The 15,319-nt window shown below is 35.9% G+C and overlaps 2 protein-coding genes across 3 annotated transcripts in view; one reads left to right on the top strand and one right to left on the bottom strand.

Moving 5' to 3' along the window:
* LOC126377320 (S phase cyclin A-associated protein in the endoplasmic reticulum) overlaps positions 1–15,319 on the top strand; it is a 526,515-nt gene that overhangs the window by 465,083 nt on the left and 46,113 nt on the right. The window lies entirely within an intron of this gene.
* Positions 1,338–13,559, bottom strand: LOC126377351 (ATP-sensitive inward rectifier potassium channel 11-like). Of its 2 annotated transcripts, none has more exons than XM_050025070.1 (10): positions 11,150–13,559; positions 10,178–10,328; positions 9,487–9,678; positions 6,363–6,434; positions 5,750–5,860; positions 5,409–5,515; positions 5,072–5,221; positions 4,381–4,500; positions 3,404–3,502; positions 1,338–1,721 (listed from the first exon to the last, which is right to left on the bottom strand). In XM_050025070.1, exons 1-10 carry the CDS (start codon positions 11,584–11,586, stop codon positions 1,685–1,687), a joined length of 1,476 nt encoding a protein of 491 aa, XP_049881027.1. In that variant the 5' UTR covers positions 11,587–13,559; the 3' UTR covers positions 1,338–1,684. The 2 variants fall into 2 exon arrangements, with proteins under 2 accessions (XP_049881027.1, XP_049881026.1); XM_050025069.1 differs by having other exon boundaries at positions 1,338–2,759; positions 11,150–13,550.

Below are 15,319 nucleotides of genomic sequence, written 5' to 3'. Positions count from 1 at the left end.
TAAAGCGAGACGTGATATTGCGGACATAGCTTATTTGCTGAGGCTAACTAATGGGTCCGTTGACTGCCCGGAACTGCTTAGCAAGCTTTCATTTAGTGTTCCCACTCGATCCCGTAGATTTTACACACCGATGTCATTGCCTTCAGCATCCACTAATTACCGGCAGGATTGTTTTCTATGGCGTGCATGTAGAAGCTTAAATGACGCAAATAAATACCTGGATCTTGATATCTTTAATTGTAGTTTGCTTACAGTTAAGCGTAATTTGGCGAAAGAGTGTTGGTTGGGGACGTCATAACGTTGATTCTTCGTTGTTTTGTTTACTGCAGACATTTTTCTTTTCTTTCGTCTTATTTTTAAATAGTTTATTTTAATTCAGCATGTTTTATTCTGGCACCGTATAATGAATTGTTAGTTATTATTTTTTACATGTTATTATTATTATTTTCTTTTTTTTTTGTATCATTTGTTTTTAATAAGTTTAGTGCTTAAGCTTGTTTACCTTATTTCTAGTGTGTGTGTGTGTAGTGTAGTGTTGTGTAATTATTATTATTATTTTATGTTTTTTCTATAAGTTTTCAATAAGTTTAGTGCTTATGCTTGTTCACCTTACTTGTATTTAGTATTGTATAATTTTTGCTATCAGACCGATTTGTACTATGTCTATTTGTGGAAACCTATAATTGGCTCCCCTGCATCGTATGTATTTTTATATGTATATATTGTTTAAAGTAGCTGTTGGTTTTCCGAAAATAAATAAATAAATAAAAAACAAAATTTGTCACTAAAAATAAATAACATAAATTAGCTTGCTTCCTCCATATTTAAAAAAATACTAAAAAATGATATACCACCCTCCAAATAATTTCTTTGTAAAAACATTTAGCACTTGACTGTCTTGTTAATATATGACGCGCTCAAACAAGCTATGTACTTACTCATTTTACCATGAAATTAATATAAGATCTAGGTAAAGTGATATCTAGTCGGTTTGCGATGTCGATCTACCTAGACAATCTAAGACCAACCCATTTCGTCTTGTCTTGTCCAAATGAGGATAAAACTAGAAGCTCAAATGTAGGCGGAGAAATAGGCAGTTTCTATCCTTATTAAAACACACACAAAGTATCTAAGGTCACCTTATAGTGAAAACCACTTTTCAACAAAACCTCCATTTCTTTCAATTAATTTCAATCCGGCTAACAATTGAGACCAAATTTTTACCTGGATTTAAACTAAGTTGTGTATAAGTACATGTTTTGAGAAATACTTATAATACTTATGTAACAATTCTTATTAAGCAAAGTTCCGTGGTTAAGGTAAATAAAACAAAAAAGAAAACGAATAAATATACATTTTTAATTTAATATTTAGGGATAAAATAATCTGAATCACCTAAACACATAAACATTAAACAACCTATAAATACACGGTGTTAGTGAAATCGTAATGAAAACTTTGAGGGATGATTCAGGCCATGACTCTGAGTTGATATCAAGTGGAAAAGTATAGAACGGAAAATAATTTCAAAAAACATTTAAATTGTCATGAATTTTATGACACGAAAATTCCACTTGATATTAACTCAGAAACATGGTCTGAATCATCCCCCTCAGTATTCGTTACGATGTCGCTAAGACCCTGTATACCTACGTCCCGATGCTGGGCACAGGCCTCCCCTCAATCAACAGGAGGGGGTATGAAGCATACTCCAATATACGCTGCAATACGTACCGAAAACAAAAAAATAAATCAAATATTAAACACCTAAAAAGGCCACATCTTAACAATTATTATTATTATTATTATTCATCTAAAAAGCAATATTGCTATTTGACATTTGCTTGCATTGCGCACTTACTTTACTCTTGATATCAATTCAGAATCTAAGTCTGATTCATCATGAAGTTTTCGTTACAATATCGCTAACAGTCTATGTGGTTGTTAAGCTGAACGTAATATTTAGTATGTTATGTGCCCCATACAAGGTAGAGGACCCAACACTGTCATCTCCCCTTATTGCGCTGTTGTCAGCATTTTTTCTCCTAGGAATTCAAAGTCATAACAAAAACAGGATGTGCAACTAAGCAACGGTTGACATTCTAAGAACAGACCGCCTACATATACGAGGCTACCTTTGTAATTAAGCTAGTAATAATTTCAGATTCTATTGTAGAGCTCCGTCGATTAGACGTATAGGCTAAGTTTAGTTTTTAAAAAAGCTCGACAACTACCACGAAATTTGACTAAGCCTACATTGGTGCTAATTCCTGTAAATACCATCTAATTTTATTTTAAGTTATATCTGTAATTTTCTTATCCGCCGAAAAGGAAAAGGACGGGTAATCGACAAGCATAAAATTTATGGAACACACGTCAATTTTAAGCACAAATCTAAACCAACCGTCTAAAAATTTTACACCCGTCAATAACCCGACATAGTTAAGTAGACAGCACGTCAAACGGATTGCATACCAGCGACGTACCTTTTGATTCGCCCGGGTTATTCATTCATTTACTCATTCTTCCTAAAATTAAGAGCTGTGAATCATCCGTCCCTTTCCTTTTCGACGGATATGAAAATGACGGATATAACTTAAAATAAAATTAGGCGGTGTCTGCAGGAATCGGGGCCATTGTGTTATTTATTTTTGTTCCTGAAAGACGACTGTCTCTCCAACACAAAATGCGATATCGTCTCACTGAAGTTTGATGGCGTTTCAGGACGCGACGGCGGGGTCGACTTCTCCTGTACTGAACTGCAATAAGATTTGAAATTAGTTAGCAAGTGAAACCTGTAAGTAAGTACCTATTCAAACTTATCAAAACAATTTTATTTTAAATTATACACGTCATTTTCTTATTCACCGAAGAGACTTTTTATGGAACACACGTCAATTTTAGGCAGAAGTTCTCTATTAATATAGAGAACTCACAAAAAGAGAGAAGTGTTTCAGATGGTGTGTATTAGAATCAGGACAATCATTTCTTTAGTGAATTCCCGTTTTTCACGGGATCAGTAACATAATTTATCACTTATACATCACAATTATAATTTAAACATCAATGCCTAACCTGCTGAATTAACAGGTCCGGTGTTTTATTATAGAACGACTGTCTGTCTGACCAACCAACCCGAAGGGAAAACGATTAGGTCACGTAACTTTGAAACTAATTTCTTGGGTAGGTACAGTCATGAGCCAATGTACCCACTTTAGGACTCTGTCGCACTAACATATTTGACATTTACTGAGACTTACAGTTCAATTTGTCAAAAAAGTTAATGTGACATGGTACCAAAGTGTATACATATTAATGCTCGTGACCGTACCTATGTGGGTTTCCTCACGATGTATTCTTTCACCGCGGAGCACGTGATAATCAAGATGCAAACAGTACCCACCTGTTAAGCTCGCTGGCGCTGCAGAGCGGAGTGTCTACAGGTTCGATTGCATCCAGCTTCTTGTGGTCTATCACGTACTTCTGCTTGCGACTGTCATACCTGGAATAAGTAAGAAAATTGAATTAGTAGGTCCTAGTAGGTCGATAGCGATATAGGGTCAAACATGATTCCAAACTCGTAAAAACGATTTCAGTGGCTTAAAGGCCGAGACGGGATTCAAACCCGTGACACACGATGCAAGTTACGCGCTCTCCGAACACGGCTATCACGGAAATATAATAAAACTCACCTTCTTTAATTTTACAACATTATATAATTTTCCTTTACTTTTGACAATCAAAATGTACAATTTATAATTTTATATCCAATCAATTTTTTTTTCCACCTCCCTCTAAACTCAAAAACAAAATCCCCGTCCGACAAAACAAAAAACATTTTTTTTTTGTTTTGGTTTTCCCCGAAGGGTAAGGCAAAGGGAACTATGCCCATACAGCCATGTCTTACGTATTTTTTTTCTTGATGATTAATGAAATGATGAAAGGTGATGATGATGAAACCTGAGCCCCCACCCTTGGAGTAGACTCCTACTCCGAACCCCAAACGAATTAACCCAAAAGTCCGCATAAACTTTCGAGTTATGAAGCGGCTTCTTGGCACGAAACGAAAATAGGCAGATACACTTTGGTTATTGAATACTCCGATATAATAACACTCGCGAATGTCTTCCGACTAACTTAATGCGATCATTAACCACAAAACACCACTTCGTATTAATTATTTAGATTATTCAATGAAGAAAGCAACTGTCCCGTTCCCGTTTCCCACCAAAAAGCCCCAAAACAAAAAACAATCTCCCACCTTCAAACATTTTTTTTTTGTATTTTTAATCTCGGCCAGTGTTGCAATGACTCAAATATTTTACTCGATTAAAATTGACTTAAGTACGTAAGTTGGAATAGAATGAAATAGAAATGTACTTAATGACAGGAGGAAAGCGGTGTCCCCACACGACCTCACGCGGCGTGTACGACGTCTGGCTCTGAGTGAACGTGCCCATCGACGCAGACGCACCTTTTAGACTCACTGTGATTTCATAACTGAAACATAAAATATTAAATTATAAAGACTAAAATACCGTAACATAACATAAACAGCCTATACTACTGTTGGGAACAGGCCTCCTCTCAGTCAACCGGAGGAGCGTACTCCACCACGCTGCTCCACTGCGGGTTGCTGGAGCGTCAGTACCCCCGGACCAAATGCGATATTTTATGTTTGGAGGCTATCAAAGTGCAATACCTTTTTGATACTATTTGGTATCTACATTAAATTATCTAGTACCTCAACGAACAGTGAAAAAACATATAAAGAAAGTGGCCAGATATTCTGACGTCTGGTTGTCTGGACCACATTTTTTTCAATATATCTTAATTTATTTATTAGTAAAATTAAATATGCAATACCTTTTCAATACCTTAACATACATTTTATTTAAAATTTTATGGCGTCCCAGGAAAAAGTTACGGATTACGGAAATAGGAACAGTATGCATCGTATTCTGCCGGTCCCACAATAACTGAGCCTGAGTAAAAGTTTAAAGCAATTACGCATAATTGCTATTTTCTGCTTAGCATGTTTGCTACTATACATTTATCAGGCGTTACTTACTTGTTATTAGCCACGAGGTCAGGCGTGTATCGGTACAGGGGGCTGGCCACATCGATCACATGCACCAGGGTCACAGGCCATAGCAGGAACTGTCGTTGCTGCAGCGGCAGACCTCGTGCGTAGTAGCGGATTATCTCACCTTCTTTAGTCCTAGAGAAATATAGTTAAGGAGGAAATGTATTTTTTAAAGTGAACATATAATATACATATACTAAAACTCTCACCATGATCCCTAATAGGGTGAGCAGATTGCAGCAGGTCATTTAATTAAATATTTTTTAACGTGACTTGCCGCATATGTATTAACTCCTTGACCGGACCATTAAACACTATTTACCTGTGTGTATTAACAAAATGCGCATTGAACTCGGAACATATAATATGGTCGTAGTTTAGGTCCCACGCGCGCATCATCAAGCACAGTTGACCATCCCTCATGCCGATCTGGAAATATAGAAACGCCTGCAGGAACTTTCACAGCACTTGTAAAAAATTGCTATATTTCAAAATTGCTATGACGGAAAGGGTAGGGATAATATTTCATCAATATGCTACACATAAAGAAATCGAAACACACACATTTTCAGTTACACAGTGAACGTGTTAATTATACCTACTTAAGTCTTGTTAAATAAAAATTCGGAAATGTTTCGAGTTCTACAGTAAATAGGTACTCACAACAGCTTTCTTGCTAAACCCGACACCATCCCGGGACAGCTTCTCCGGGCGAGTCAGTTTAGCATACACCACACAAGTGAGCACTCCTGAGAGCCCTGTACCAAGGATCAGCTGGAAAGCAAGAATATTTCTATATTTTAGTCTCCGATACAATACGCACATACCCTCACACACATACCTACAGAGAAAGTGCAAGTGAAGTGTGGGTGATCCTCAGTTCATTTTGCGATCGATGTACCTACCTCTTGTTTGAGGAGTGCAGTATTTGGATGGAGCATTTTTATCATAATAAATAACCATTCATTACATCGGAATCAAAAATACCTACATTACAAATAGCTACCTAAATTACCTACCTACTACTTAGTCTGGTCTTTACAACGAGACAGGAATGGGGATTTTCTCACACACTGTAACGACAGACGAACGAAAAACAAAAACTATTAAGAAAATCAAATTGTTCTTCTATTAACACGTTCACTGAGTAACTGAAAATTACATATGAACCCCTCACGTGCATTGTTATTTTTCGACATAGTTTCAAATTTATTGGCTCATATGTGGTTCATTCACAGTGAACGTGTTAAGTTTCTTTTTTAATTGGTAAAGTTACCTGCATAATGAAGAGAAATATCGACTCTGGACATTCCTCATCTATGGCGCGGTCTCCAAACCCGATTGTAGTCTGAAACAGGCAAATAGTCATCATCAGCCCATTAACGTCCCCACTGCTGGGGCACGGGCCTTCCCTATGGATGGATAGGGAGATTGGGCCTTAAACCATCACGCGGGCCCAGTGCGGATTGGTGGTTATTAATGACTGCTAATGCAGCCGGGACCAACGGCTTAACGTGCCTTCCGAAGCACGGAGGAGCTCGAAATGAAAACTTTTTTTTTGTGGTCACCCATCCAATGACCGGCCTTTGCGAAAGTTGCTTTACTTCAATAATCGCAGACCGAGCGCGTTAACCGCTGCGCCACCGAGCTCCTCCAAATAGTATAATAAAAGGCAAAATGTATAATGAAAGGCAAATAGTATAATATTCAAATTCAAAAATATCTTTATTCAGTAGGTAACATAGTTACACTTTGAATCGTCAATTTTTACATAACGAACGTCTCATCCGCCTAAAACTACTGCAGCTCACAACCTGTATAGCCGGGAAAAAGAAGCTGCAAGAAAAACCTCGGCACAGGGCCCTAGACGTACTTTAAAAAACTAAACATAAAATATTGTTATACAAATATACGACAAAATACGTCACTTAGGGCCCTATCTCACTAGTACGGTCACGAGTACTAATATGCATACACTTTGAAACCATGTCACATTAACTTTTTTGACAAATTAGATATATACATACATAAACTCAATTTTATCACCGGGGTAAGCAGAGACTATAGATTTCCATTTGCTTCCATCCTGACACACTTCTCTTGCTTCCTCCACATTCATCAATCGCTTCATATACGCACGCCGCTTCATAGTAGATCATACTAAACCTTTTCTAAGAACATCTCTAATTTTATCAATGTAAGTCCTTCTAGGTCTTACTTCCCCTCCTAGCCTTACTATTATATTAGCTTTCGTAAGTCTCATTAAATGTCAAATATTATAGTGCGACAGCGTTCTAAAGTGGGTACATGATATTTCTCATGACTGTACACTTTGTATTTATAAACGCTATCTCATATCGAAAGATAGGTAGGCAATAGTCAACTGCATACAATAGTCAACCGAATGCTAATTTTCATGTTCATCAATTATTAGATTTATTGAATATCAGAATTTGAATTTAGAACTAACAAAACAATAAAGCATGATACTTATTCTGAATTCAAATTGTGATAGCTACACGTTAAATCTAATAATTGATGATCAAGTAAATTATCATTCATTGTATTCAGAAATGCGATGATTGCCCAGGGACGATTGTCAATATCCTGAGCCTGTCGAAAGCAAGAATCTGGTAAACGGGACTTATTACTCAGTTCCTCATTATGGAGAGAATTGAATCATTCCATTCAATCTACGACGAATGTGACTTCCTCTGGAGAAATTATCAACATCAAACAAGATCTTTATACACCTTATAAGTACATAAACTCATGTTTGCGTGTTGAGCTCAGGATGCGGAGGCCCCGAGTTCGAAAACCGGAGGGGACATGGCAAAAAAAAATTGCGCTCTGGTACAAAGGGAAGTCCGTGTTGCTCTACAGGTAAGTAAGGTGAAAGCCACGTTAATCCGTTGGACTTACTAGTGTAAGTATCTAGTCAAGTGTAACTATCTTCTTTTATTTTGGTGCAATAAAGTATATTAGAATTCTTGTTTTTGTTTTTTTGGTTTACTAACAATCACTTACACATTAATACAATTTAATAAGTAGCACATTTGCAACTTATAAGCTAAATGTAGTGACTAATTATAAGTAAACACAGCATGTATTGATATAAAAAAGAAAGTGGGTAAGTACCTTTAGACAAAACTGTTGTTTAAAAGTTAAAATGCACATGCTTCTATGCTGTTCTGGGAGCATATAAAAAACATAGAACACGTTCAGCTGCTTCTCTTCCCGGGCATGTCGTAAAAACCGACAGAGGGATTGTGTCCTCTAACATGATGGACTAATGTTATGGGCGATAGGCTGATCCCTTATCACCATAAGGTTCATCATATCCATCTTTGGACTTCGTATCAACAGCGGCTGCAAGTTGTCTTTGATTACTTGTGGCTCTGCCCACCCAATTAGGGATTACGGGCGTGAGTTTATGTATATGTATGTATGTAAAAGTTAAAATCTTTTCACGTACACTATGTACATGGTACGTACATTATTTTTTATCGTCTTAGATAGAATTGGAGTTGGTGGCCCCGCGACAGAGCGTCACACAAATATATTACTATTACTAACAATAAGTGAGTAGATTTATTTAAACCAGATATTATCAATAGTGCTTTTACGGAAGCCATGAAGTGAGTCAGCATTGAGGTCTAAAACTTTCTAAAAATGTAAGTATATAGTCGTCGTATGAGTTTCGTCAATAGTAACCCTGATATCGGGTTTCTGGGTTTGGTTACAACCCACACGATAGAAAAAAAAATGGTTAGAGATCTTCTTAATAGAGCCATTTAACTCAACGATCGTAAGAAATCGCAGTTTCCTGTCTGTCCAAAATGATACTACGCATTGCATGATATGCGTAAGGTTATTTTTATCTGGCTTTAGACTATTTAAGGTCCAAAATAACAATGACAGATGGCCCAATGGTGCAATGATGTCATCTGTGGTCTGGTTTTAAATTGCAGGAAGATTTATTTTGTGTATTTGTCGTGACTATCATATTAAGAGTAACGATAAGTATATGCCACTTACAACTATGTATGTAGGTTTGTTTTGTTTCGTGATCGTTAAAAATACTAAGGTGTGGTCTAAAGGCTTCAATGTAAGCAGTTCATCTAAAAAAGCAATATCGCTATTTGACATTTGCGCATTAAAAATTGATGCCAAATAGCAATTTTAAGAAGAATTGCTACAATGTGACTTTTTTAGAACAAGGGAACAAGTTAACAGATGAATAAGTGAACAAATGGACAAGTTAACAGACTAGTTAATAAGTGAATATTTCCCAATCTTTGACGTTCCTATTTGCCCGGCCAAGCAGTGAATACCATTGAAGAAGAAACAGCTATACGAGTACTTAGCTACCTATCTAACTTGACGACGATAAGACTAACCTGTGCCTCAACTGAAGCTAAGAATATGGTGAGGAAGTCGGTGCCCCCGGTGACGCAGGTCTTCAGGGGAGGGTCAGGCGCGAAGTCATAGTGCGCGAGCGCAGTGATGTACCAGAACACAGCGAACACCAACCAGATGGTGAAATGCACGACAACCGTGCCCAACACGATCCATCGCCAACGCAGGTTGATCTGGGGAAAGAATTTGTTAAATAAAATCAAGTGAGGGTGCGCAGGAACTTCACGGGTTAATTCCATCCACTCCATTCCATCTACGGACAACTACACGTCGGCAGTTATTTCATCCTTATGTTGTGGATATACCAGCAATTCGCCTTCTCCGTTTTGCCTTCTCCTTTTTAACGCAAACAGCAAAGTACTAGAACTTTCTGCCGTCGTCTGTTTTTCCAAATTGGTATAATGCATTTGCTAGGTAAGCGTGATTCACCTTACAACGATTTGCTTCAATAGCATTTACAAATTCAAAAGTTAATCAAGTATTTATCCAACGTTTTGGTCATGTTATTTATCAACAGAATGATTCTTAGCTTGTCCAAGTTGTAACCACAGATATTTGCTTGAATTTTACTTAATACGTTTACGTGTTTTTAGCCCTGGCGATGTATTAACAAAATTATTACTTAAATCTCCAAAAATAATATAAGTAAGTGTCTTTATTTCTTTCACTTACCAAAGTATGAAAGGTATCGTTAAGCAGACGTATCTTCTCGAAGGGGACGTTGGAGATCAATGCCACATTCTCAATGCCACCCTTGGAGACCAGACGCTTTGGGAAATCGCTGTAACCACCCCTAGTGCGAACCAGGGGTGGACGGATACCACTGGAAGGAATTAATAGTTAGTACTGAAGATTCATTCGAATCACACTTTCTTTGACAGGGTTGTAGATTTCACAAATAGGCACAAACCCTGTACAATAGGGGATCCATCTGAAAGGACTATGGTTGACAAAACCGTCTCGAAGTAGGCTAATAAAAAAACAAGGAATCAAAATATATTTTTACCAGGTAAGTACACACAAATATGATTAATATCTGCCGATTAGCGCCAAGCAAAAGTAGAATTGAAAGTGACGATTAATGTAGACTACATGACCTCCCGTCATCGGTGAGGTCAGTATTGGCAGCGTGTGATATTCATATCCCTTACAGTAATAACATATGAAGACAGTTTGATGATCATCTCATTGCACATACAAATATTGATCCTTGAAGTCTTTCAACTTGAAAACATACCGCTGAAGCAATTTTCTTTTTCTTTTTTGGCCCCAGTCCTTACTTATCTACTTCTTTGCATTAACCTATTTTACTTAGCCAGATTAAGAAGATTAATTTCAGAAAGTCAGTCAAGAGCCTTGGCTTATGGTTTAAGGAAGCTTAAATCCTTTGGATAATTAATCCAATGAATCATGATTCATTCTTGAAGAGATGATGAGTCATATTTTAGTCATATTTTCAAGCTAACTATTTCAGTTTTTATTTCATCTTCTTAATAGTGATTAATACTACTTTTCTAAAATTTGTATTTTAAGCAGTATTTTTATTTTAGACAAGTGTGAAGAGAAGTTGCATGCTGCATCAAAATAATCATCAAGAATTAAAAATACGAACTAGACAATTTAAAATTTTCTTTTATAACTTACTTATTAGCTGCAATCTTCTTTTCTGTCTTCGGTTGTCCATCTTTCGTCCTTTTTACTCCCTTCACCAATCTCTCCTCATCACCTTTCTTCACATTTAAACTGGAATTACTTTGCGTTATAATAATTTTAGGAAGCTGCTGTGACAATCTGCGCAACCTATCTGATTTTGTTTCTTTAAATTCTTTTATTCTTTCATTTTCTACTTTGAATCCTGTGTCTTCATAAACTCTTTCTTCTTTAATATTTTCTTCGCGGTTATCTATGGTTTCATATTCGGGGTCGTCGTCGGATTTGTTGAAATTATTGTCCTCATTGAATCTTGTTTCATATTGGGTTATATTTTTTTCCTTGATGTTTTTGAGGTAGTTTAAACATTCGTCGTACACTTGGTTAATTTGTTCGAATTCTGTATCTTTTATTAAGTTTTCTTGTTCCATATTGATAACGTTGACAACAATAACTTTTATGGATATTTTGCGTCTGTATTATGTATAAGTTACTTTATGAATCATTCTTCGCGTTACTTCTAGAAAGTATGCATTTTCTGTTTATCTATACACAAGTCTATTTACACTTACAGATTGCTTGGAAGACCTTTCTTATAAGGATTAAAGTTACGTAAACAGTTTAACCACGCCAACAAAAGGCAGACTTATAAATGAATTGAAATCTCTCCCAGATAACTCTAAACAGCAGTCACAAACACTAACGTACAAACAAGTCACTCCCAACTAATGTAAAATCACAAATAAAAAGTTGAAAATCACAAAATTTTTCCTTCGCGCACAGTGTCGCAAAATTTTTGATACTATTATTAGTGAAGCCTTCAAAGGCTTTGAGGCATGTCTTTACGTTATCACTGTTATCAATTGTTATCAGTGCTAATTGTGAGCGAGTGTGTGGCGCAGGAGATAGAATCTTACTGGTTAAGACCTTGTTTGGAAGCTGGGGCATTCTCTACACATTACTCAGACAAAGTGTATAAATTGAAATGGTTTTTATTTCGTGTTTTCAATGAGGATAAATACTGTCTATTTCTTCCATCAGGTGTCGCTACTGTTGAGTGTTCTTAAATTTTGACAGTTCCCCTTACTATTTGAGTAAGCAAACATATTCTTTTGGTTTTATGTTTAATTGCAAAATCATAGTGTTATATATATTTGTTATATTCCCTAAAGATCGGAAAGAAGAAATCTTAGAAAAAACTTCAACAAAACTGCCTCTTACGAACTGGCTGTTTTTCTTTTTCGTAACTCATCCTTCAGACGGGATACACTCTGAAGACGTGTTAGCATAGACTAATGAATAATACTACGTATAGAACGGCAACTCTCCGCTCCCCACCAGCGGCTGAACTAGGTTTACTTCACCCCTCCTCGAACATAGTTTAGTCTTCAATCGTATGGCGTCAGACGTCACACACACATACGCACGTGTATTACGTCAATGTGTGCTGTCTGTGTAAAACGAGGTTGTTTGTATGAAGTGTTCGGGGTGTGGTGTTAGTGAAATTAATAACTACGTACAGGGAATCGAACCGGCGCTCCCCGTTTGAAAAGCGAGCTAGTGTACAGGACTACAGTGACTTAAGTTTTGAAAATTTATCAGCATCATCATTTCATACCATCAAATCATTCATCATCATCATCATCATTCATCATCATTTTGTACCTATATTCTCACAAATAAAGCACTTTGAACTTTGAAATTATTATTATATTACTGTTATAATTTATGTTGTATGTATGTTTGTCGTTGCAGAATAACCCGTATGATCTTGTGTGCGCCAACGCATCGAGTCAAAGTTATTCGTGCACGATTATGTATAATGTTTCACTTCACTGTTTGACGTTCACTTTAACGTAATTATTGCGTCTTTTATTCGATTGTTAGCACTGGGATTTTTTGCTTTGTTAAAAGTTATTGGATTTTGTGTTTATTATAATAAAGTTTTATGCATACATTTAGGTAGACTTTTAGATATTGTGTGCTGAAGACGATTTCATTCTCCGGCGGGATTTGAACCCGCTCCTTTTGTCAAGCCAAATCAAATCAAATCAAATCAATTTATTTGCGAGAACATATAGAATACAAAAAAGGTGGTAAAATAATTCAAAAAACAATGTTGTGATGTGTTCGGCCTGCATGCAGGCGTACAAATATACATAAAAAAATAAACAATAAAGAAATGGTACATTGAAAAGAAAATTATTGAAAATATACTTATTATTAAAAAAATACAAAATGTAATTTTTTTTTTTTGTTTATTTAGCCAGTCGTCTTTTTTATGTTTTCGTGCTAAAGACCAGTGTGATTCATTTCAGCGCTACTACTGTGACGTGTTATTTTTTAATTTAAAATCTTGTTAAAAACTGTTTCTTATAGAAATCTTAGTAGAAATAAAAATATATTGCAACATAATGCAACTCTACCTATTAGATTCGTACTTACCTAGTCGACACAAGGCTTTAGAATAAAACTCATCGTAATTATTTGGCATTTTATTTAACTCTTAGATAAATACATACACGATGTATATTTATAGATATATATATATATATATTTGTTATAATATTTACTATATGATACTAGATGGTGTTCTTGCGTTTATAAACTATAAAGAAACAGATAACAACCATATTATTTACGATATGCTAAGGGCAGGAAATCAGTTTACACTTTTCAGTTTTTTTCTTCGCATCTATAGGTTTATTATTATTTATTTTATATAAATAGTTTATATAGGTACATTTTTGATAATATTACTCAAAAATTAAAAAGGGTTTTAATAAGGCTCCTAGCTAATATGATGGACAATCATAATCATCTCCTTAGCATTATCCCGTTTTTCACAAGGTCCGCTTACCTAACCTGAAGATTTGACAGGCCCGGTCCGGTAACATGGTGGACAATGTTATGAGTAATATTCTGATCTCTTATCACCATAAGGTTCATCATATCCGTTTTAGGACATCCCTCATGATTTTGAAATCATCCCTCAAGATTCTGAGTTAATATCAAGTGGAATTTAAGTCGCAAAATTATGAAATTAAAAATAATTTTAATTAAACATTTTTATGAGTTTTGCGACGGAAAAATCCACTTGATATTAGTTCAGAATTACGGTCTGGATCTTTCCGTACAGTGTTAGAGACGTCACTAACATCCTGTATATCTCCCCCTAGCATTATCCCGTTTCTCACAGGGTCCACTTACCTAACCTGAAGATTTCACAGGTCCGATTTTTTACAGAAGCGACTGCCTGACTGACCTTCCAACCCGCGAAAGGAAAACCAGCCCAATACAGGACCGTATTTATGTTTTACCCCAATCTTTCTGTTCTAGCTTCCCATTTCTATTTACTTGGGGTAAGCCCTCCTAATTATGTAAATCAACTTTGCTAACGTTAGTAGATTGTTTCTGTGTCAGAAGGCTTGCCAGTGTTATTAATGTTTGAGCCAATAAAACTAAACAGGGTGTTAGTGACATCGTAACGAATACTAAGGGGGATGATTCAGACCATGATTCTGAGTTAATATCAAGTGGAATTTTCCGTCGCAAAATTCATGTTATTTTTTTAGTTTTTTTTTAATTATTTTCAATTCTATACTTTTGCGATGGAAAATTCCACTTGATATTAACTCAGAATAATCAGCTGAATCATCCCTCTCAGTATTCGTTACGATGACACTTACACCCCATACAAGTACATACAGTAGCCATACAAGTAGGTATGGGTGTTAGTGACACTGTAACGAATACTGAAGGGGATGATTCAGACCATGATTTGAGTTGATATCAAGTGGAATTTCCTGTCGGAGAAGTCATGAAAATTTTAGAGCTTATTTAAATTACTTTCCGTTCCATACTTTTGCGACGGAAAATTCCACTTGATATCAACTCAGAATCATGGCCTGAATCATCCCTTAAAGTTTTCGTTACGATGTCACTGACACCCTGTATAAATATTATCGTTTACACACTTTAAAAGAAAAGGTTAGTAGATTTATTTTTTACTTTTTACCCTTATAAATTTTTGAGTAGTGTCGTTTCTGTACTTACTTAAAAATAAATATTACCTACATATTTATTAATATATTGTTCCTATTAGACTACGACGAAAAACGCATATACAACAGATGTAGATTTATTATAACTACTTTTAAAAAT

This window comes from Pectinophora gossypiella, chromosome 23, assembly GCF_024362695.1.
Source record: "Pectinophora gossypiella chromosome 23, ilPecGoss1.1, whole genome shotgun sequence".
NCBI lineage: Eukaryota > Metazoa > Arthropoda > Insecta > Lepidoptera > Gelechiidae > Pectinophora > Pectinophora gossypiella.
Note: the sequence above shows the minus strand (reverse complement) of the source record. Positions and strands in the feature narration are given on the sequence as shown.

What these genes read in the sequence shown, in the direction of transcription:
- LOC126377351 (XM_050025069.1), bottom strand. Translation starts at nt 11,586, where the DNA reads ATGGAACAAGAAAACTTAATAAAAGATACAGAATTCGAACAAATTAAC. An exon ending in AAGAAGATTGCAGCTAATAA is followed by an intron (nt 10,329 to 11,149) that starts GTAAGTTATAAA and finishes AATTCCTTCCAG; the next exon opens with TGGTATCCGTCCACCCCTGG. An exon ending in ACGATACCTTTCATACTTTG is followed by an intron (nt 9,679 to 10,177) that starts GTAAGTGAAAGA and finishes TTCTTTCCCCAG; the next exon opens with ATCAACCTGCGTTGGCGATG.